At 45.4% G+C, this 21,505-nt stretch overlaps 1 protein-coding gene across 3 annotated transcripts; it reads left to right on the top strand.

The window, feature by feature from the left end:
* The first annotated feature begins 1,178 nt into the window (after nucleotides 1–1,178).
* On the top strand, nucleotides 1,179–21,247 carry Det1 (DET1 partner of COP1 E3 ubiquitin ligase). 3 transcript variants are annotated; one of them, XM_036179631.1, is made up of 5 exons: nucleotides 1,179–1,305; nucleotides 6,052–7,144; nucleotides 10,086–10,273; nucleotides 16,384–16,575; nucleotides 20,603–21,247. In XM_036179631.1, the coding sequence occupies exons 2-5, from the start codon at nucleotides 6,062–6,064 to the stop codon at nucleotides 20,835–20,837; spliced, it is 1,698 nt and encodes a 565-aa protein (XP_036035524.1). In that variant the 5' UTR covers nucleotides 1,179–1,305; nucleotides 6,052–6,061; the 3' UTR covers nucleotides 20,838–21,247. The 3 variants fall into 3 exon arrangements, with proteins under 3 accessions (XP_036035524.1, XP_036035531.1, XP_036035517.1); XM_036179638.1 differs by lacking the exon at nucleotides 1,179–1,305 and adding an exon at nucleotides 1,854–1,960 and having other exon boundaries at nucleotides 20,603–21,204; XM_036179624.1 differs by lacking the exon at nucleotides 1,179–1,305 and adding an exon at nucleotides 2,173–2,197 and having other exon boundaries at nucleotides 20,603–21,204.
* Nucleotides 21,248–21,505: the final 258 nt, after the last annotated feature.

Here is a 21,505-nt window from a genome sequence, read left to right as displayed (position 1 = left end):
GGTGAGTTGAAACCAGCCTGAACCACATGAGATCCAGTCTCAAGAGAGAAAAACAAAACAAGACAAAACAAAAAACAAAAAACATTACAGGCTAGGCCGTAATCCCAGCTACTCAGGAGGTTGAGGATCTCAAATTCAAGAACTACCAGGTCTACAGAATGAGTTCAATGCCAGCCTAGGTCACATAAGACTCTATCTTCAAAACAGAAAGTAATATCACAGCCACTCAATATTCCCAAGTCACTTTTCTTCCTTGAACTTTAATCCCTCATTCCCCCAACCCCTCAACCCCCCCCCCAATATTCCTTCCTCATGGCGTTGTGTGCAGAGTCTTTTTTGGGAGTTGAGGCAGGGAGAGCAAGGCTCAGCTTGACCTCTAATTCTATATCCTATGCCTCATAAGAGCTGGGGATATAGGCATGGACCACCACTCATGGCAAACTGATGGATCTTTTTTGAGCTTCTGTAAGAAGTCTTGTTATAGGTGGGGCTGGAACAGAAAATAAGACAAAAATCACCATTTCCAGTTTGTATTCTACCAGAGGGCAGAGAAACAAAACAAAGCAATGCCCACAACAAAAACAGATAATAGGCAGTGATGAGTGAAGAAACAGAGATGGTGGTGACAGGGGAGCCTTAAGAGATGACATTTGAAGTTTGGTTTCCTGCCAAAATGTCAAAAAATAAACACACACACACACACACACACACACACACACACACAGAGTGTCATTTATATGTATATATATATATATAAAGATTTGAATGATCCAAAAGAGGCTGATATGGGATATTTTGGGGTTAGACAGCCTAGGAGAATCCACAGGCTCATAGGGAGGAACTATCTTGTTAAAGCATGTGTCAGTGAAAGGCCAGTAAATGTTATGGGATTCATTTAGTACAGAAGATTTTATTGTATGCTCCGTGCCCACGGAGAATGACATGGTGCATATAGAATCCTGTCTTCCACCATTACAGGAGAAGCAGGTGAAAACTTAATTCCTATTCATGGTATGATGAATGTGTCTTGGATCTCTATGGCTCAGGGTTTTTCATCCCGCCTCTACGTCGTCGATCCCTCCTCCCGGCGCCAGGGTGCGCTGTGCCGTTCCTGAGCTGGGTAGCGTTTCGCTCTTCCGTACTTTCCTTCTCGCTGCGCAGTACTTCCGGTAGCGGGCGGAAGCAGGGGGTCGGTGGTTGCCAACGCCGGGGTCCGGAGGCATGGCGTGGGCGGGGCCGGGGGAGGTGTGCACCGAGCAGGCTAGGGCGACCCTTGCCCCGGCCCCATGAGCCAGGACCCGACAGGTGAGGACTTGTCCTTTTCGGCCCGTGGGAGCTCCGCGCCGGGCTCCTCCCCGCATGATTGCCGGGTCCCACGAGCCCCGGCGCCAGGCTTTGCCCGGGGAGGCTCCGCCCTGGGCTTTTCTTTCCGGGGGCGCCCCTTTGGGCATGTGTGTCTGCCTCTTGGCATCCTTTTCTTGTTTTGGAAGCCAAGTGAGGGGACATGTGCACTTGCTCTAACGAGGAACAACAACAACAACAACAACACCTTGCTCTCACACCTTTAGTGACCCGATTTAGCCAGGCTTTCTTTCGTTTCAGAACGTACCAAAGCGTCTTCCATGTGCTAGCCCTAGAGCTGGAGATAAAGAGTATACCGTGGTGACCGAAATAGACCTGGTTACTTCCAGTAGAAAGAGTACAGTTCAGCGAGGAGAATCAAACATTAAACACAACCATGCAGGCGAACATGTAAATAAAAGTTGTGACAGATTCTATAGAAAAAAAAAACAAGAAAAAGATGAGTCCTAATTTAAGTAGGAAGGTCAAAAAAGACTTCCCCAAAATTGACACTTGAAGTTGCAACAGGAGAAGTTACTGGCAAGGACCAGGGAGAATGCATTTCGGAAACGAAAGGTACCCCTGTGTTTTCCCGCGTTGGCCAAGAATATGGCTTGAGGTAGGTAGCTCAGTGTTTCAAGTGGGGAGCTTGCTATGTGTCAAGCAGTGTGGTGGGCATTCAGAAGAGGTGTGTAGCTGACATGGAGAGATCACCCTAGTTGTACGCATAAGTAAGATAGTGAGAGTTGCAGGGAAGGAGAGGCGTGGCTAGTGTGTTGGGCTATCTGTCTCCTGAGGTGAAAGAAGGCCTTGGAAGACAAGATGATGAAGCTGATAACCACAGTTCTTCTCAAAGGTGAAGAATTTAGTTTCTACAAAAGGCCAGATAGTATATTTAAGTCTCTGACCAGTTACAGACACTCAGGTCGTCTTTCCTAGGGCTAAAGTGGCCATAGGCAATGTGTAAATGAGTTGAGTGTGGTTGTGTTCCAGGAAAAGGTTCTTTCCTAAGCCAACCAGAGCAGTAATTGAGAGCCCTGACTCCCTCAGGTCTAGCTCAGCATGCCTTTTAGATTCTTGTCCAGTGGATGTAGCTCCTTCATGGGTAAGCTTGAAACAAAAGGGTTGCAAAGCAATGCCCTTCCTATATGTTGTAAGGTTTTTGTTTATTTTATGGCACTGGGGATCTGGGCTACTTGTTAGGAAAGCCTTTGCCAGAACCCCCTCACCCCACTTTTGACTCCTCTCTGATGGTTATGGGTGCACATACTTTCTTTGTTGGCCAATTGTATGTCTTTGGGGAAATGACTTTCAAGTATTTCATCTGGTTTTATTTAGTTTTTTTTTTTTTTTTCCTTAAAGACTTGGGGTTTGTGGCTATTTGTTGAGTTCTAGGAGTTCTTTAATATGCTAAGTATTAACTCCTTATCAGATATTTGGCCAGCAAATATTTCTATTTATTCTGTAGGTTGCCCTTTACTTTTGTTTGCTTGTTTTATTTTTGTATTTTTGAGAGGGTTTCTCTGTGTAGCCCTGACTTTCCTGAAACTCACTCAGAGATCTCCTTGCTTCTGCTGCCCCAGTGCTGGGATTAAAGGTATGCACCACCAGCACCCAGTACCCTTTCACTTTCTATTTGTAACTTTTAGCGTACAGATTCCCCCCCCCCCCCCCCCACACACACACAGGGTTTCTCTGTAGCTTTGGAGCCTGTCCTGGACTAGCTCTGTAGACCAGGCTGGCCTCAAACTCACAGAAATCCCCGAGTGCTGGGATTATAGGCGTGTGCCACCATCACCTGGCCAGTTGTTTTTATGTATTCACATTTAGCCATTTTTGGTTCTGTTACCTATGCTTTTGGTTTCACATCATGAAAAGACATAGTTCGCTCCATTTTCATTCAGTTTCTCCCTGTGGTTTCCTTTGGAAGTTTTATAGCTATAGGTCTTTCCACTTAGTTTTTAATGCATTCTGAGTTAATTTTTGTAAATGGTGCAAGATAAGGGTAGAGTTTTATTTTCAAAATTCTTTTGTTTGTGATATCCATTTGTCCAGAAGCCATCCATTGGGGGAATTCCCCTTTCCTGTTGTGTGGCCGTGGCCTTACTGAACCCCAAATGGTGTTTGTCCCTGTGTGTGAGCTTAGGCTTTGGCTTGCCGTCTGAGAAAGCAGCTTGAAGAAGGGAGCTTTGCTGTGTCCTGGTTTCAGAGGGCTCAGTCCCTCATTATGGGGGTCTGGCAGACAAAGTAGAGAAAAGGGGGTACAGGAAAGGGCCACAATAAGATTTTTTTTAAAGATTTATTTATTTATTATTATTATATATACAGTATGTATGACTGTAGGCCAGAAGAGGGCACCAGATCTCATTACAAGTGGTTGTGAGCCACCATGTGGTTGCTGGGAATTGAACTCAGGACCTCTGGAAGAGCAGTCAGTGCTCTTAACCTCTGATCCATCTCTCCAGGCCCCAGAATAAGATTTAGCCTCCAAAGCCAACTGTCCATGTCCCTCTCCACCTACTTCTACTCAGGCCTTCTGTCTACCCATTGTCACCTCCCAGTAATACTGCCATGAAGAATCCATGAGATAGGTGGCGGGTGGCGCACGCCTTTAATCCCAGTGCTTGGGAGGCAGAGCCAGGCGGATCTCTATGAGTTCAAGGCCAGCCTGATCTACAGAGCAAGATCTAGGACAGGCACCAAACTACACTAAGAAACCCTGTCTCGGAAAGTAACAATAACAACAAGAATCCATGATTAGGTCAGAGCCCTCATAATCTGCTAGTCTCTGGAACTCTCTTATAGACACCCAGACGTGTGCTTCACTGATCTGGAGCCTGTTCTCAGCCTCCTTAGTACTGCGACCCTTTAAAACAGTTCCTCATGTTGTGGTGACCCACAACCATAAAATTATTTTCGTTACTACTTCCTAATTGCAGTACCTGTACCTTTGCTACTGTTATGAATCGTAATGTAAATATCTGTGTTTTCTGGTGGTCTTAGGCGACTCCTGTGAAAAAGTTGTTCAGCCACCAAAGGGGTGATGACTCACAGGTTGAGAACCCAGAGGTTTCTTTTTGTTGTTTTGTGAGACAGGGCTTCTCTGTATAGTTTTGGTGCCTGTCCTGAATCTGTAGACCAGGCTGGCCTTGAACTCAGAGATCCGCCTGGCTCTGCCTCCCAAATGCTGGGATTAAAGGTGTGCGCCACCTGCCATCTATCTCATGGATTCTCGTGGCCACCACTGCCTGGTGAGAACCCAGAGGTTTCTAATTCATTCATGTTGATAAGATTAATCATGATTTATTCTGAGACTCTATTCTTTTCCATTGACCTGGTTACTCAAGAGTTATGCTTTTATTATTTTTATTATTGTGGCTTTGTAATAGGTTCTGAAATCAGGAAATATCAGCACTCTAATTGTGTTATTTTTCCATATCATCTTAGCTGTTTGGTATTCTCTTAGCATGAAATTTTATGTTTTCACAAAAATGTCATTGGGATTTTGAGAGATTGCTTTAATCTATAGATCACTTTAACATAACACCCCAGTAAGTGTATATATGTACATTCAATGTTACTTTTTTTTTTTTTTTTTTTTTTTAAGACAGGGTCTTGGGGCTGGGGAAAGTAGCAAAGTTGATAGAGTGCTAGCCTAGCATGTGCACTCAGCACCCTGTAAACCTGGTTTGGGTACACAAGCCTGTAACCACAGGCTTGGGTTGGGGCAGAAGGAGCAGAAGTTGAAGGCCATCCATGGCTGCATAGCAGGTTTAAGGCCTGCCTGGGATATGTGAGATTCTATTTCAAAAATAAACAGACAAAGACAAGATTTCAATCAATTTTCTGGTCTGGCCTTTGAACTTGAAGTGATATTCCTTCCTTGGCCTCATGAGTGGTGGTGTGTGTGTAGGGCTGTCCCCACTCACCCCTGCCCCACCCCACTGAGTACTCTTGAGCAGGGAGAAATAAGGAATATGTAGATAGAGGAGAGAGACAGACAGAAACACAAGATAGCCTCAGGAGGGCCCAGGTCAAAACCCATCAGCCCCTTCTGTCTCTACTAAAGGACTTCCGCACCCCCCTCTGCCCCAGAAAGGGTTTCTCTATGTAGCCTTTCACCTTTCCTGGAACTCCCTTTGTAGACCAGGCTGGCCTCAAACTCACAGAGATCCACCTATCTCTGCCTCAAGTGCTGGGATTAAAGGCGTGCGCCACCACCGCCTGGCCCTAAAGGGCTTTTAAAGGAATGCCAAGGGGTAGAGCAGAAGACCTCTCCCCAGCACAGCCATCCCAGCGTGTAATGGAGCCCTGCTCTGTAAAGCAAGCTCAGATCTCACTAGGAAGCTTTTGGTGGTGGTGGTGGTGGTGGTGTTTTTTCCTTGTGTGCCACCATATCCTGGGAGTGTGATTTTTGTGCTATTCACATTTGATGTACTTGTCGGCTTACTCTTTGAAAATTCCTGTTAGCTTGTACTTGGAAGGTATTCTTTGTGTATTGTATCCTTCTTTTAGACCTTTAGATTTAGATATGTCAGGACTACTGTGTAACTCTAATCTTGGAAGGAGAAATGCTGGTCACTGTTGTCCTGGGAGATCCTGGGTTCATTCAGAGTAAAAGTAATCTGTTTAATTTGCATGTACTTATATATTAGTAAGTTTTGTTCTGTTTTCTTCATTTCTGTTTTCTTTTTCTTTTTTCCTATTCAGAGATGTTATAATGGATCATCATGTTTCCACCATTAAACCTCGAAGAATCCAAAATCAGAATGTCATTCACCGCTTAGAACGCCGGCGTATCAGTTCAGGCAAGGCAGGAACCCACTGGCATCAGGTCCGAGTGTTCCACCAGAATGTCTTCCCTAACTTCACAGTCGTCAACGTGGAAAAGCCGCCTTGTTTCTTGCGTAAATTCTCACCCGATGGACGCTACTTCATTGCTTTTTCTTCTGACCAGACATCGCTTGAAATCTATGAGTACCAGGGCTGTCAGGCAGCAGAGGACCTCTTGCAAGGATATGAAGGGGAGATCTTATCCAATGGCAATGACCAGCGGTCAGTTAGCATCCGAGGCCGGCTTTTTGAGCGCTTCTTTGTCCTGTTGCACATTACCAACGTAGCGGCCAATGGCGAGCACTTGAACAGGGAGTGTAGCCTCTTCACTGATGACTGCCGGTGTGTCATCGTGGGTTCCGCTGCCTATCTCCCTGATGAACCTCACCCTCCTTTCTATGAGGTGTATCGGAACAGTGAGTCAGTGACCCCCAATCCACGATCTCCTCTAGAGGACTATTCCCTCCACATCATTGACCTTCACACTGGCCGTTTGTGTGACACACGCACATTCAAGTGTGACAAAGTGGTCCTGTCACACAACCAAGGGCTGTACTTGTACAAAAACATCCTGGCTATATTGTCTGTGCAGCAGCAGACCATTCATGTCTTCCAGGTGACTCCGGAAGGTACATTTATCGATGTGCGGACTATTGGCCGCTTCTGCTATGAGGATGACCTGCTCACGGTGTCGGCTGTTTTCCCCGAGGTGCAGCGGGACAGTCAGACAGGCATGGCCAACCCCTTTAGGGACCCTTTCATCAACTCCCTCAAGCACCGCTTGCTGGTTTATCTGTGGCGCAGGGCGGAGCAGGACGGTAGTGCCATGGCCAAGAGGCGTTTCTTCCAATACTTTGACCAGCTGCGGCAGCTGCGCATGTGGAAGATGCAGCTTCTGGATGAAAACCATCTCTTCATCAAGTACACCAGTGAGGATGTGGTGACGCTGCGGGTCACAGACCCATCTCAGGTATGGGGTGACCTCTCGTGCCTGTGCCCTGTTTGTCTCCACCCCCAGGAATATACACCTCAATGTAGTATTATGTGCTTGGGTTCAGAGTCAAAGTCGCTTTCCTTTCTGTATGGCCTCACATACACATTGACAAATGGAGGGTAGATGTTAAAGCACTGCTGTGTAGACAGCCAACTCTGTGGCCGTGACCCCACTTGTTCCACAGGGCCTTTCAGTTCCCATCAGACAGGAGCGCAGATGCTGTAACGGCAGGGTTTGGGCCACGTAGGTAGAATCCTTCCTAGACTTTTGTAAGGCTGCTTATTGAGCCAAACAGGTTCTGGCAGTGAGAATGAGCACTCCATGCAAACATGGAAATCCTTTGGGGCTCAGTGGTAGAGAGCTAGCTTGTCTAGGATATGGGGCTCTGGGTCCCTAGTACTGAAAAAAAAAAATTGAAAACTCTGACATTGCAGCCCGGTGTGATGGAACACTCCAATAATGCCAACAATCCTCCACATTGGGAAGGTGGAGGTAAAGAGATCTTGGGTTCAAGGGCAGTGAGTTCCAGACCAATGTGGGCTATGAGACCTTGATTCAGAAAACCAAAGGAGGATAAGAGGTGATGAGAGGGAGTAGCAGAGATGGTACCAAGATGGGTTAAAGTGCCCTCTGGAAGTCCGGGGAACCCTGGACATTGGTCTTTGGAAAGCTCTCCACTTCAGTATTAACTGAGTAAGAGCCTGCCTTTCTGTACCTTTGGCTCCCTCACCCCAAGCCAGTTCTCCCGTTTGAAATTCTCTGGTTTGGAAATAGAAAACAGTGAGGCCAATAGTAAACTAGGATGTCAGCCAGTTCCACCTTTAAGAGATACTATACATTGTTGGAGGATGGCTCAGTGGATAAAGCATCTGGTTATAAACAGCAGCGAGTTTGGATTCCTGGAACCAATGTAAATGCCAGGGGCGTGTGGTGGCCTGCTTGTAATTCCAGTGCTGAGAAGGTGGAGACAGTCTCAAGAGCAACCAACAGACACTACCTTAATGAATAGGGTGGACAGTGATTGAAGAAGGCTCCCAGCATCAACCTTAGTTCTTTGTGTACCCAGGTTTGTCACACATACACGAGTGCACCAAATACACATGAGAAACAAATGAAAATGAGAAATACTATACAGGACTCCATTGCTAAGCCCTCACTCAACCTGTGGTAAAGTATCTTTCCACTCTCCAACTCCCCACCCCCATCATAGATTGAGCATTCTTAAAGGGGAGATGATTGGGTTAGATTTTATCTTTAAACTTCTTTTTCTTCCTTGTTAATGATGAGCAGTATCGCTGAGCTGCCACAGGTGAGCATCAGGTTCACCGTATGCGTCATGGAAGATGGGTGGTGGAGTCCTTGACTTCTTTCCCCTCCTGTCCTTAATTTCCCAGTCTGCTGTAGAGGGAAAGCTGGCAAGTGTTTGTGTAATTTTATATTCACATAATTATGAAAGATCCTGCTAAAACCCTGATATGATCAAAGCGGTGTCCTAGTCTATAGATGGGACATGAGTCAGTCCTATTTAGGTTTCAGCTATAATTACCTTTCTATTTTGGAAGGAATAAGTTGTCTGTTATCACTGCACTGAGATTATCCTTTTTTCTTCCTTTGCTAAGAGGTGACCTATTTTTTTCTGGTAGTTGCAGTCAGTTACAGCTAGACTTGCTACTGGGGCTGTGCCCTCTGCTCATGGAGTTTGAAACCGGAAACCTAGCCTCTGTGCCCGAATTGTCCTCTTCCCTCCTCCAGTTTAATTTGATAAGTTCCAATAAGGTTAATGAGTAAAAACTGCATCCATAGACAAAGCCTTGGTAATATTATGGGTATTATTCTCTGGTTGCCCTCCAGCCTCTTTAATTTGCAGCCAAATTTAATTTCCAGGTGACTGCAAAGTCATGTAAGAGGAGCTCTGGGAAGGACTAATTACTAGTGAGACAGGTGGGCCAAATGGCTCCAGAGATGGGTAGTAGAGATTTAGACTCAATCAGAGGAGGTGAAACACTAATCCTGGTGTCCTGAAGACGACTTTGAAGCCCGCTGGAAGCTTGCAGAGTTACTTCACACTGCTGCATTCACTGTGACAAAAACTCAAGGGACCTGGAGTTTTCTGATAGGCAAGGCAGAGCGCTGGAGGTGTCAGGGAAGAGACCCGGTCACCCAGGGCCCCATTCAGAAAAGCCTGCCTGCCTGCCACCTATGGTATTTGAATGCTTTTCAGGTGCCCCCTTTAATCTTAATTGCCAGAAATCTCAAATGTATCTTACAAAAGCTCTTGGATGAAAGAACATTTATGGAGAAAGAAATGAAAAAGGCCTGTCTGATTTTTCATTTGTTCATCTGCAGTATCCTGCATGGCTACAACTTGCCTGGGCAGTTTTAGCACACAATGTACTTAAGGTGTCTCTCTGTGTGCTAGAAATATTAAGAGGGAAAAATAAATGCCCCTAAATTGAACTTTCAACTGTACACATAGAAGAGGAAATAATTTACCAACAGGCAGCCCTGGGCTGCAAATCACTTTCTCAGCAGGAAAGAAAATTAAATCTGGCATTTAAAAAAAAATTTTTTTTTTTTAAATCTTAGGGTAAATTGGGGAACAAGTAGGGAATAAACACTTGGAAGGAAAAATACTGAATTTGCACAGTGGGAAATGAAAGATTGAAAGCCTTTTTCTATCTACACGCTGGCTAGCTCAGTAATCCTCGCCGCGCAGTGGCACCGGGAGATCTGGTGGCATCAAGGCTCTCAGCTGATAGAGGCAGTGCCACCTCCTCCAGCTGCAGGCCCTCTGGAGCCATGCTCCCTCCCCCGTGCCCAGGCTGGGGCCCTGAGTGGACTGTCGTGGGGTGTGGACTCTAAGTCAAGTGGGAAGACCCTAGGCATGGCTGTCCCATGGCGGCCTCTCCCTCTGCAGGCGTCCTTCTTTGTGGTGTACAACATGGTGACAACGGAGGTGATCGCGGTGTTTGAGAACACGTCAGATGAGCTTCTGGAGCTCTTTGAGAACTTCTGTGACCTCTTCCGAAATGCCACCCTGCACAGTGACGTCCAGTTCCCTTGTTCAGCTTCTAGCAACAATTTCGCACGGCAGATCCAACGCCGGTAAGCTATTCTGCTGGGCCTCCCAGCCTTAACTTGAAATGGTTGGTGTTAGGCTAGTAGTTTGTTTCAGGAATTGTGTATTCTGTTTGTCCACCTGGCCTTGGTAGGTCTGCCCTTTGGAACCAACTCTTGTGTCATCCTCAAGTTTTCCTATCTCTGTGGACCTATGTAATAATTTATGCATCTTCTGGGTCCTTCTTAGACCATATGTGAGCTGCAGGAAGATAGTAACTATATCTGTTTATTGCTATGTTCTTAGTGGTACACTGCCAAGCCCTTGCATATTTATGGAATGAGTGATGGAGATTATTTTAGAATGTCTGGTTAAATATGGCATGCTGAACACATCTATTTATCTCTGTTCCATAGTATACCCCACTAAAAGTAAAGTGAAGGGATAGGGGGTGGACCATAAGAAGAGAAGAGAAGACAAACCAGAGCGGTTGATATGGTTTTGGAAGTAGAAAGTCCATGTTACCTAAGATGCTATATCTTAGTATAGTAGCATGAAAGGATTGGTTCTTTGGGGCTGAGAGCCCATGCTAAATCTGGTATAGTCAGGCAAGGCCTCAGCTTTCATACCTAAATTGACCTAACCTTACGGAGGTATGGAAAATACCTGGTTTTGGTTCCCAAACAGGCCAGATCACATTGAGCAGATGAATCAGAGCCAGCATTACTGCTTCTGGGAAAGATGAGCAAAAAGGTAGCTTAGTGCCATGGCTCTGTGTGTCCAGGGAGGCTTGTGAGGTAGACAGAGTCTGAGTCCTCCTTGCCTGTGCCTTCTCTCCAATTCACTTGCCTTCTGCCTTAGAAGCATGGTTGTTTCTTTTCAGTCTCACTGTGTAGCCTAGGCTAGTCTTGTACATGGTGATTTACTTCCTCAGCTCTCCTAGTGCTGGGGTTGCAGGTGTGGAATACACTCCACTCCCTTTTCGGTGGCAGTGCTGGGAACTGAACCTGGGAAGCTTCTTTCAAAATTAACTTTTAACTTAATCATATCATTGACAAGTTATAGAAGGTAGGTGTTGCTGTTTCTTTCTGTTGCTTTGATAAACACCATGACCAAAAGCACCCTGGGGAGGAATGGGTGTATTTCAGCTTACACTTGTAGGTCACACTCCATCACTGAGGAAAATCAGGGCAGAGATTCAAGGCAGGAACCTAGAGGCAGGAACTGATGCAGAACCACGGAGGAATGCTACTTACACTCTCGTTCCTGGCTCTTTCCTAGCTAGCTTTTTGATTTAGTCTGGGACCACCCTTCTACAGTAGGCTGGGCCCTCCTTCATTCATCAATAATTAAAACAGTTCACCACAGGCAGTTCCTCAGTGTGGCAATTCTTCCAAACTAGTACAATGGGTATACTCAGTCAAAACAGCAAAGAGGCAAGCTCCATGTGGTCGAGAATTTTGATTTCTCTTCACTGCCATGTCCACATGAAGGCTAGTGTCTGTCAGCTGAGAGGAGCACAGAGATGCCTGTTGAATGGATGGAGTCATCGAGGAGTCAGAAGACACTCTTCTGGCAAGTATGTCAGAATTCCTCTGGAATTAAGGAGCATCGCAGGCACCTTGCGAAGAGGCAGTAACAGTTGAGGAGAAAAGTTGCAGACTTAATCAGTGAGCCTAAAAATTTTGTCTCATGCCACCAGACTGAAAAGTTATAGATGCCCTCGTACATCTTGCCCACAAAATATATCTTGAGTAGATTTTGTTAAGTGCCTTATCATAGTTTGCTTTAATGAATATATAATGTACATGTAAACTGATATAATCTTTTTTATTTCTTGTAAATACATGGCTCTTAATGGAAAATTGTGTGGTAAATGTTCTCTAGTAGTCTTTATGTAAAAACAAACAAACAAAAAAACCATGAGTAGCTTATGGGTTAGCATAAAGCATGCAAACAGATAAAATGGACTCTTAAGTCTTGAATCATTTAAGAAGTGCCATTATCCTAAGATACCAAAATAGACTAGGAGAGGGAGCGTCAGAATTGCAGTCATTGAAACAACTGAAGGTGTAAGTACAAGGGTATTCTAGAACACTGATGCTCGAGGAGACCTAAACTTTGTTAGATTTAGCTGAAAAACTCTCCAAGAGAAAAAGAAGGGGCCAGGGTAGGGAAATGGGAAGGAAAGAACTAAAGAGTTAAAGTTGAGAGCATTTGCCCTAGAGTTCTATACCTTTCTGTTCCTAAAAAAGAGAAATCCAGGACCAAAGAGCACTTTCTAACTCTGACAGATAGAACTGTCTAGATTGGCAGGACCATCCATGGCTATTGGAGCCAACTATTAAACTTTGAGGAATTTTTGCAAGCTGATTGTTAAACATAGCCATTACTAAATTGTAATCACTTCCTTACTTTGGCATTATCCATCCTTTTTCGGTTGTCTTTACCAGGTTGCTGGAAGCTAGATAGTGAAGTGCTGTGACTCATCTCCAACAGTGTTTGATGATGTCACGTTGGTACCTTGAGACTGGCCCCAGCAGGAAGCTTTACACCACAGAAATTGGCAAATGCTACAAATCATGCCTACCCACAAGAAAAATCACCCACTTTGCCAGCATTCTGCTCAATCAAGTACTTAGTGTAGTCAATGAGAAAAGGCCCACATGGAGGCATGCTATGAAGTTTTGAAACACTGGAGACAGCGTAAATCATAAAAACTTTCAGCAAGAACATACATTTCCCATGCAGAAATGTTGTCAGAACAGTGTCAGACTTGTCAGTGACAGTGCTAAGGGCTTACAGATGTGAGGATTATGCCTCCAAAATCTTGTGAAAGGAGTGACTTCAAGGGCTTGGGACTGCCGTTCACTGAAAGGGTACAGTCTGCTACTCACAAAGCTCTGGGTTCAGTCCTCCTCCCACCCTGCTACCACCAAAAATGACCGGTTTCTTTTTCTTTTCTTTATTTCTTTGAGACAAGAACATTCCAGGCTGGCCCTGAACTTACAGTTCGTCTGCCTTGGGTTCCTGAATGCTGGAATTATATACGCTTGCCATTTAGAATCCTATATTCAAATAGAGTAGAACAAAGTTATTTTCAGATCTGTGAGACTCAAAATCGTTTTTTATGTGTCTTTCTGAGGAAGCCTTTGGAAAACAGATGCCATCAATAAGCCCCAAGGGAGGGTTTGTAGGCACCAGAGTCCGAGTTCTGAAGGTGCTAAAGGGAAGCTGCAGGGTCACAGTTCACAGGTCAGACCGCAGGCCATGAGAAGAGAGTGAAGGACCCGGGAAGGAAGTGTTTCAGGAAAAGGCAGAGCTGGGGCATTGTCTGGTGGGTCTGAGTGTATGTCACTGCTGTTTGGTAGGGTCATCAATGGTATGTGAGCAGAGTTGTTGAAGGAGACCAGGAGCTACCCATGGTTAATCAGGAAGACAGATGACATTCAGCAGAGGCAATAGCAAGGCCAAGGGCTGCGGTATTTCTGAAGCTTTTGAAGGACACCAAGGAAGGCAGATGCCTGGATTGGAGTGAGCAAGGGACAGTAGTTGGAGATGGGACCAGAGACATAGCTTCAGATGGTACAGTGTTTGACCAGAGTAGTGGCAAATGGTGTTGATTTCTCTCTTTCTCCCTCTCTGCCTCTGCCCACTGAGGATTGACCCTAGGGGCCTCTGGTATGCCAGGCAAGTGCTGTGTCACCGAGCTATATCCCAGCCATGTTTCTACATTGTTTCTTTTTTTTTTTGGTTTTTCAAGACAGGGTTTCTCTGTGTAGCTTTGCGCCTTTCCTGGAACTCACTCTGTAGACCAGGCTGGCCTTGAACTCACAGAGACCTGCCTGGCTCTGCCTCCCGAGTGCTGGGATTAAATGTGTGTGACCGCCTGGCTCTACATTGTTTATTTTAAGGGGTTTCACCAAGTTGCCCAGACTGGTCTTGAACTTTCATTCCTGCCTCAGTGTCCCAGATAGCTGGGATTACATACTTCTGTCACTAACTAGATGGTTTTCCTTATTTTAAACTGTGAAGTAGAAAGGACAAGTTTGTGTGTTGATGGGATCCTGTAGAGAAAGAACCTGCCTAGTATGTGAGAGGGAATGAGATCTACTAGCCCAAAAGAGAGATTGGTATGCCGTGCAAGGACAAAGGTCCTCTTCTGCTTCCCTGTGTTCATCAGTAACAAACCAGGGGGAGATGAGGTAGCTCTGGAGACAGTAGGAGATGGCTGGACTGTGGAAGTGCACAGGAGTGTCCCTCCACATTGAAGGCCTGTGCAGGGTTCATGGCCAGAAGGTTGAAGTGAGCATTTCTGTTTGCTTTTCTCCAGCCACGGGAAACTGAGCAGGCATGAGCATAGAGTCAGAAGAGCTGAACTTCACTAGAGCCCTGCTTGAAAGCATAGTCAAGGGTTAGAGCATGCAGTGGAGCTGTTTCATGATTAACTATGGATTGTAGGATGCCTAAGAAAAGAGAGATGATGTAATGGGTGCATGAGATGGGAGGAAATGGTGGTGGAGTCAGTGGGTTTTGAAGGAGTGTTGAAGTTGGGATGTGTAGAAGGCTGGAGCTGGGGAGATGGAGGATGGCTGGAACATGGGATGGATGGTCACCTGGGGTTACAGTGGTTGCATGGGAGAGTGAGGCTGTAGGAATGTAGGGCTGCCACTGAGAAGGAAGGGCTGGGAGGCCATGCTGTTGGAGGGGTGGTTAGGAGAATTTAAAGTCACCTAGAATCAAGAGATGGTAGGTGGACAGAGTGACCCAGCCAAGAGCTAAGTGCTGCCGATGCCAGAGGGATAGCTTCTTCCCATTCCAGGCAGTGGGAGCTGGGAGAACAGAGCTATAGTGTTTGTTGTGGAAGAACAGGGACTGCTGCAATGTACAGATCCTGAGGCCAACCTAGAGGCTCTGGGGCTTCACAAAGCCATGAGACAGCTCCCCATCATGTTACTGTCAGTGGTGACAGGACAGAGACACGGCTCCATGGTGCCACCTTCAGTAGCCTGAGCAGTTCCCTATCCTTTGGGGACCTTCACTGGAGTAAAACCAGATCCATGGCATGGCACAGAGAAGAATCTCAGGATGAGCCAGGGTGTGGCAGAATTGGAAGTTATTAGAAGACATTTTGAACAGATTGAAGAACAAGGTGAAGAGCAAGGGTTAATAGAGAGGTGCTCAGGAAAGGGTGAGACATACCCACGTGGTATGGTGCTCTCATGGGAGTTGTGGTAAAATGTCTTACAGTAAGTAGCGTATGTACTAGGTTTGGTGGCTTCTTGTTATATCTAAAAGGGTTGCTAAGGAACTTTTTCTTGTCTAGTGAATGAGGTTTAGGATGATTTCAGAGATACATTGACTAGGAGTACAGCTGATGAAGGCCCTGGTTCACAAGCTGCAGGGGAAGTTAAGATTTAAATTTTTTAAAAATGTTACTGTAACATGAATCTTAAAGGGTCTTATTAACAAAAAATATGGGAGCCAGATATTGGGGTGAACACTGAAAGATCAGAGACAGAACAAGCCACAGCTAACTTCACCTCAATTCCTCAGCTTATCCTGTTTCCTCAAACTGGAAGCCTCTGAGTCCTCATCCAGAACGAATCTCAGCTAAATTGCTGCTAAAAGCCTCTAAGTTTAACAAGCCTAGTTCCTGATCCTCACATCTTATATACCTTTCTGCCTCCTGCCATCACTTCTTGAGATTAAAGGTGTGTGTCATCATGCCTGGCAGTTTCTAGTGTGGTTTTGAACTCACAGAGGTCTAGGTGGATCTCTGCCTCCCAAGTGATAGGATTAAAGGTGTGTGTACCACCATTTTCTGGCCTCTATGTCTTGTGGCTGTTCTGTTCTCTGACCCCAGATAAGTTTATTAGGGTGCACAATAGATAGGGGGACATAATATCACCACACGTTACTGTATGTGTACAGTTTGAGTAAATGTGCCATGGCACACATAGGCTGTTAGAGGACGGTTTTGGGGAGTTGGTTGTCTCTTTCCACTGTGGGGTCTGGTGACTGGACTCAGGTCAGGTCTTCAGGCTTGTGTGGCACTTTTCACCTGCTGAGCTCTTTCTGGATTTTAAACATGGGCATGTGAGTTTTAAACAGAGGAGCTGCTGAGAAAGCCTTCCTTACCGGTGCTTTGTTCTAGGTTCAAAGATACGATTATAAATGCCAAGTATGGAGGGCACACGGAGGCTGTGCGCCGGCTGCTAGGCCAGCTCCCCATCAGTGCCCAGTCTTACAGTGGGAGCCCCTACCTGGATTTGTCTCTCTTCAGCTACGATGACAAGTGGGTGTCAGTCATGGAGCGACCCAAGACTTGTGGAGATCACCCGATCAGGTACTTCGTCACCACCACAATTCCACACTGCTTGAGGTGAAGGGCACCGTGCTTCCTCTCTTTCCTCTTCTGTGACATGGGTCAGTGACTGGTAGTCTCTTGTGCTGAAAGGAAAGGAAGGGCAAGCCATTTCTACTGAGTGGTGAGGGCTTGGATCACTTGGGTATTATTCTCAGAAGTTAGCTACTGCTGCTCTTGACTTCCTATGAAAACGTTTCATTCAGGTAAATGCTGTCTCCTATTAAAAGTATCCGAGGAAGCCGGGTGGTGATTGACGAAAGCCTGGAATTCCAGCATTTGGGAGGCAGAAACAGGGTGGATCTCTGAGTTCAAGGCCAGCCTTTTCTACAGAACAAGTTCCAGGACAGCCAGGGCTACCCAGAGAAACCCTGTCTTGAAAACAAAATAAAACAAACAAAAAAGGCATCCAAGGAAAGGAGCTTTATTTCCCATTTTTAATAACCAAATGGCATTCCATAACAGATTTTGTATCCACTATATTTTACTGAAATTATTTTATAAATGTTACTAAGTAGAAAAAGCAAAGATAATTTTTACTTTTGGAATCCTTTTGTTTAAGATTATTTTATGTGTATGAGTGTTTTGCCTACATGTGTATGTACACCACATGTGTGTCTGGTGCCCACAGAGGTCAGAAGAGGGTGTCAGATCTCCTGACCTGGAGTTATGATTGGTTGTGAGCCACCATCCTGGGAGTTACAGGTGGCTGTATGAGACCATGTGGATGCTGGGAATTGAACCCAGGCCCTCGGCTAGAGCAACAAGCACTCTTAACCCCTGAGTTATCTGTCTTCTAGCTCCTACTGCTGGGACCTTAAACTTAGCCCCTTGTAGGCCTCCTCCTCTCCTAAAAGCCACACCTGTTGCTCTGCATCTGAGCCTCTGCTGGGATGGATGCTGTGAGGTGGAACTGGCTCTGTCTGTAGTAGGCTTGACTGGCCAGGAGCTTGGAGCCCTAAGCTGTAGCTTGGAAGGTCTCTTCACACGGAGACAGTAGCACGCAGAATTTATAGTTTTGTCCATTCCTTCTCTCCCTCTTTTCTCCCTCCTGTGCTCCCTCTCTTCCTCCTTTCCTTCTTCTCTAGGCTGGCTTTGAACTTCATGTACAGCCCAGGATGACCTTGAACTCCTCACCACTCCCCATTGTTTATAGGTAATGCCTTATCACACCTAACTGTAGTAAGTACGTTTGTCATCAGCATCATTATGTATATGTATTAAATGGATCTTTGTAACATATTCTGTATAGTTAATCACTGTTCATAATATTTCCTTTGGGAAATTGCAGTCAAGTTCCAAAACTCAATTAAAAATTTTTTATTTTATCATGGCAAATTTTATATCTGTGATGGCCCTCTGTACCTCCTAGCTTCAGAGGTTGTCAGCTCCTGACTAGGTGTTTCCTTGACCCACCTCCCTGCTGCTCTAGATTATTTTTCTGTAAATCTGTTTCTCTTGAATTTTACCCACAAACATTTCAGTGTGGATTTCTAAAAGTTAACAAGGTTTCACAAACACTAAAAGCCTTGATATCATCTTATCTAAACAAAATTAACAATTTATTAATGGGGCTGGAAATGTAGCTCAGTAGGTAGACTGCTTACTTGGCATGCACAAAGCCCTAGGTTCAATTCCCAGCACCACATAAACCTGGAGTGGTGGTGATGCACACCCCGTGGTGCACTTGGGAGATGGAGGCAGGAAGATCAGGAGTTCAAGATCATCTTCAGCAACATAGCAGGTTTGAGGCCAGCCTGGGCTACAAGAGACCCAGCCTCAGAACAAACAATCATTTGTTAATTCCTTTGTTTGCCTCATGTTCATATGCATGTGGCTGCTACCCTTCAAATCATAGTCTGTAGGTTTACTTCTCTCTTTCTTTTTCTTGCAATGACATCATTGTTCATCACCAACTTGTTCATCCTGTAGTCTTCCTCACATCTGGGCTCTGTTCATCGCATGCTGGGAGTAGTATTTACTACATTTCTCACCCCCCCCACCCCCCCCCCCCCGCCCGCGCTATCCTACAAATGGGTGGTTAGATTTAGAAGCACCAACAACTTACTTTAAATTATCAACTCTGTATGTGTTGGGAACTACGTGGGTAGGTTAATGTGCTTTTTATGCATAAAAGCACATAATGGGCCTCGTTTGATATAGCCAAATAGATACATTTCTGACCTTGCTGAGTTCCCTGCTTTTTCAATTTGAAAAGATGAGCCCAAGGAACACCCCTGCAATGCCATTGCCGGACTGAGGAGGCTTCTCTTGTAACTCCTTCATGTTTTTACTTCAGATGAGAACTGGAAGGCTATTACAGGCTTCTGAAGAGGCTGTCCTGTCAGAGACCTTCACCGTCTGTCCCATTCTGGTCTTTGTCAGTGTGTGTGTGTGTGTGTGTGTGTGTGTGTGTGTGTAGAGGCTGTGCTGTCAGACACCTTCACTGTCTGTCCCATTCTGGTCTTTGTCAGTGTGTGTGTGTGTGTGTGTGTGTGTGTGTGTGTGTGTGTGTGTGTGTAGAGGCTGTGCTGTCAGACACCTTCACTGTCTGTCCCATTCTGGTCTTAGTGTGTGTGTGTGTGTGTGTGTGTATTCATTCATTTGCTGCTTTAGTCACAACAGGCACCATGGGTGTCGAATGCTTTAACTCTAGGGGTGTTTGTCCATTGTGTTACACGGTCCTCACACTGACTCACTGTTCTATCAAGTAGACATGTCATCATCATTTATCAGCCTTCTGCCCATCTTTTTTATGCATTTTTATATTAGAGCAACTCTGATAGTGCCATCGTTAATCATTTAAATTAAATTCTGAGGATATGAATTCTTGATGGTAGGATTATTTTCTCAAAAAGTATGACTATCCTTGAGCTCAGGGGTGGCACATTTCCCTAGTATGTGCAAGGCACTGGATTTGAGCCTCAGCTCTGCAAAATAATAATAAAATAATAGTTATAATAAAAGTGTGAGTATCCAAAAAAAGAAAATCAGAATTCTCCATTTAGTTCAGAACTCTTCATTTTCTGGAATTCTCCAGCCTGTTTATCATCTCTAGTTCCCCAAACCACAAGTTATTCAGAAACATATTTTGTCTAACTGTGTTAGGTGGAAAATCTTAACCCAAATCACTCACCATTTTGTTTGTAGGCAAGTGCCCTGCTGCTGAGCTGCATCCCTAGCATGTGATTTTATTTCTCTGTGTGAAAAATGACAGCCTTCAGAGAGAATTTATTTTATTTTTTATTATTTATTGAGGTGCTCTCATGTAGCCCAGGCAAGCCTCAAACTTGCTATATAGCCAAGGCTGGCCTTGAACTTCTGATCCTCCTACCTCTGCCCTCCAGAGTGCTGGGGTTATAGACATGTGCCACTATACCTGGTTCAAGAATTTGTTCTTAAAACTGAAAGTCTTAAAGATTAGCCCAGAATGGTGCTGTTCTATACGGGAGCCGCTAGCCACTTACAGTTGTGGAGCATCTAATGTGAGCTGCGGCCAAGCAGAGATGTGTGCAGGTGTCAATCAAGTACATTTCAGATTTCAGAGAAGTAGTGAAAGGAAGAGTGTATGGTCTCTCATGGTTGGTTTGTTGTTTGTTTGTTTTGCATGATTGTGGGTTGTAATGGTAATATTCTGGATATATTGGATTACATTAAATATATTACAAAATAAATTCCACCTTTTTGTTTTACTTTTTTAAAATATGGCTATTCAAAGATTTAAAGTTACACATGAAGCTTAGATTTGCTGTTTGCATTTCATTTTTAATGCCAGCTTAAACAGTCTTCAGGCAGGAGCTTCTGGAAGCAGGGAGGGACATGGTGAGAAGAGGTGATCACTGACTCAGGACAGGATTTAACTTTACAGTCACTCTGCCTCTCAGCTGAGCTGATCAGATAAGGGGGCTTCATGGTTCTGCTATCAGATGAACTACTGAGGATCTGCCTCCCCTGCTGTCCGGTTTTCAAGATGGCAGTGATAACAGCACCATGTCTTTTCTCTGTGTAGGTTCTATGCCCGGGACTCTGGCTTGCTGAAGTTCGAGATCCAGGCAGGCTTGCTGGGCCGCCCCATCAACCACACCGTGCGTCGCCTCGTTGCCTTCACATTTCACCCTTTTGAGCCATTCGCTATTTCTGTGCAGAGGACTAATGCAGAGTACGTTGTCAACTTCCACATGCGACACTGCTGCACCTCGGTGCCTCACCACAGCCGCGCTGTCCAGGACTTTGCCCCTGCTTGACTCCACGGACTCCGGAGCCAAAGCTGCTGGTTGCCAGCTTTGGGGATTCCAGACTGGACACCCCCCCCCCACACACACACACCTAAGACAGAGCCTTAGAGGAGTGGAGGATGGGGTGCAACCGAGTGGGGTTGGTTTTCCTGTTACCCAGCTGATCGTTTTTTAAAGTTTTCTCGCTTTTCCCTGTGGGAACACCTAGCATTAAGCCCATTTTATTTTGTTTACTTAGCATGTAATGGCTGTGCAAATAGAAGCATTACACCTTTCCTCCTGGCTGCCACTTTTTGGCATTAAGGTCTGAAGCCTGCAGCAGGTAAATCATGTTTACTCCTGAGAATTATGTACTCCTTTCCATTTCTCCAACAAGCAGGGCTCTTTATAAAAGAAAATAAAGCCTTGGTATTTTCTTATGAATCTCTCTCTGGCTTTGATGCTCCCCTACACGGATCCTTTTTGGACGCTTGGGTTGAGAGAGGGACTGTGAGAGAAACGGAAGGCCCTGAATGCGGCAGCTGCTCCTGGGTGTGCTAAGTGGCCAGTGCCCGCATGAAAGGCAGTCATTTGCCGGCATTGTTTTCTTCCCAGGGGCTTTCTGCTGGTAATTGTTAGCACTGGGAAGTGGGGGTAATCACACATCCTCATGTGGAAGCATGCTCACATCTGCTGCC

This window comes from Onychomys torridus, chromosome 1, assembly GCF_903995425.1.
Source record: "Onychomys torridus chromosome 1, mOncTor1.1, whole genome shotgun sequence".
NCBI classification, from domain to species: domain Eukaryota; kingdom Metazoa; phylum Chordata; class Mammalia; order Rodentia; family Cricetidae; genus Onychomys; species Onychomys torridus.
The sequence above is the reverse complement of the archived record's forward strand: the minus strand, read 5'-3'. Positions and strand labels throughout refer to the sequence as shown.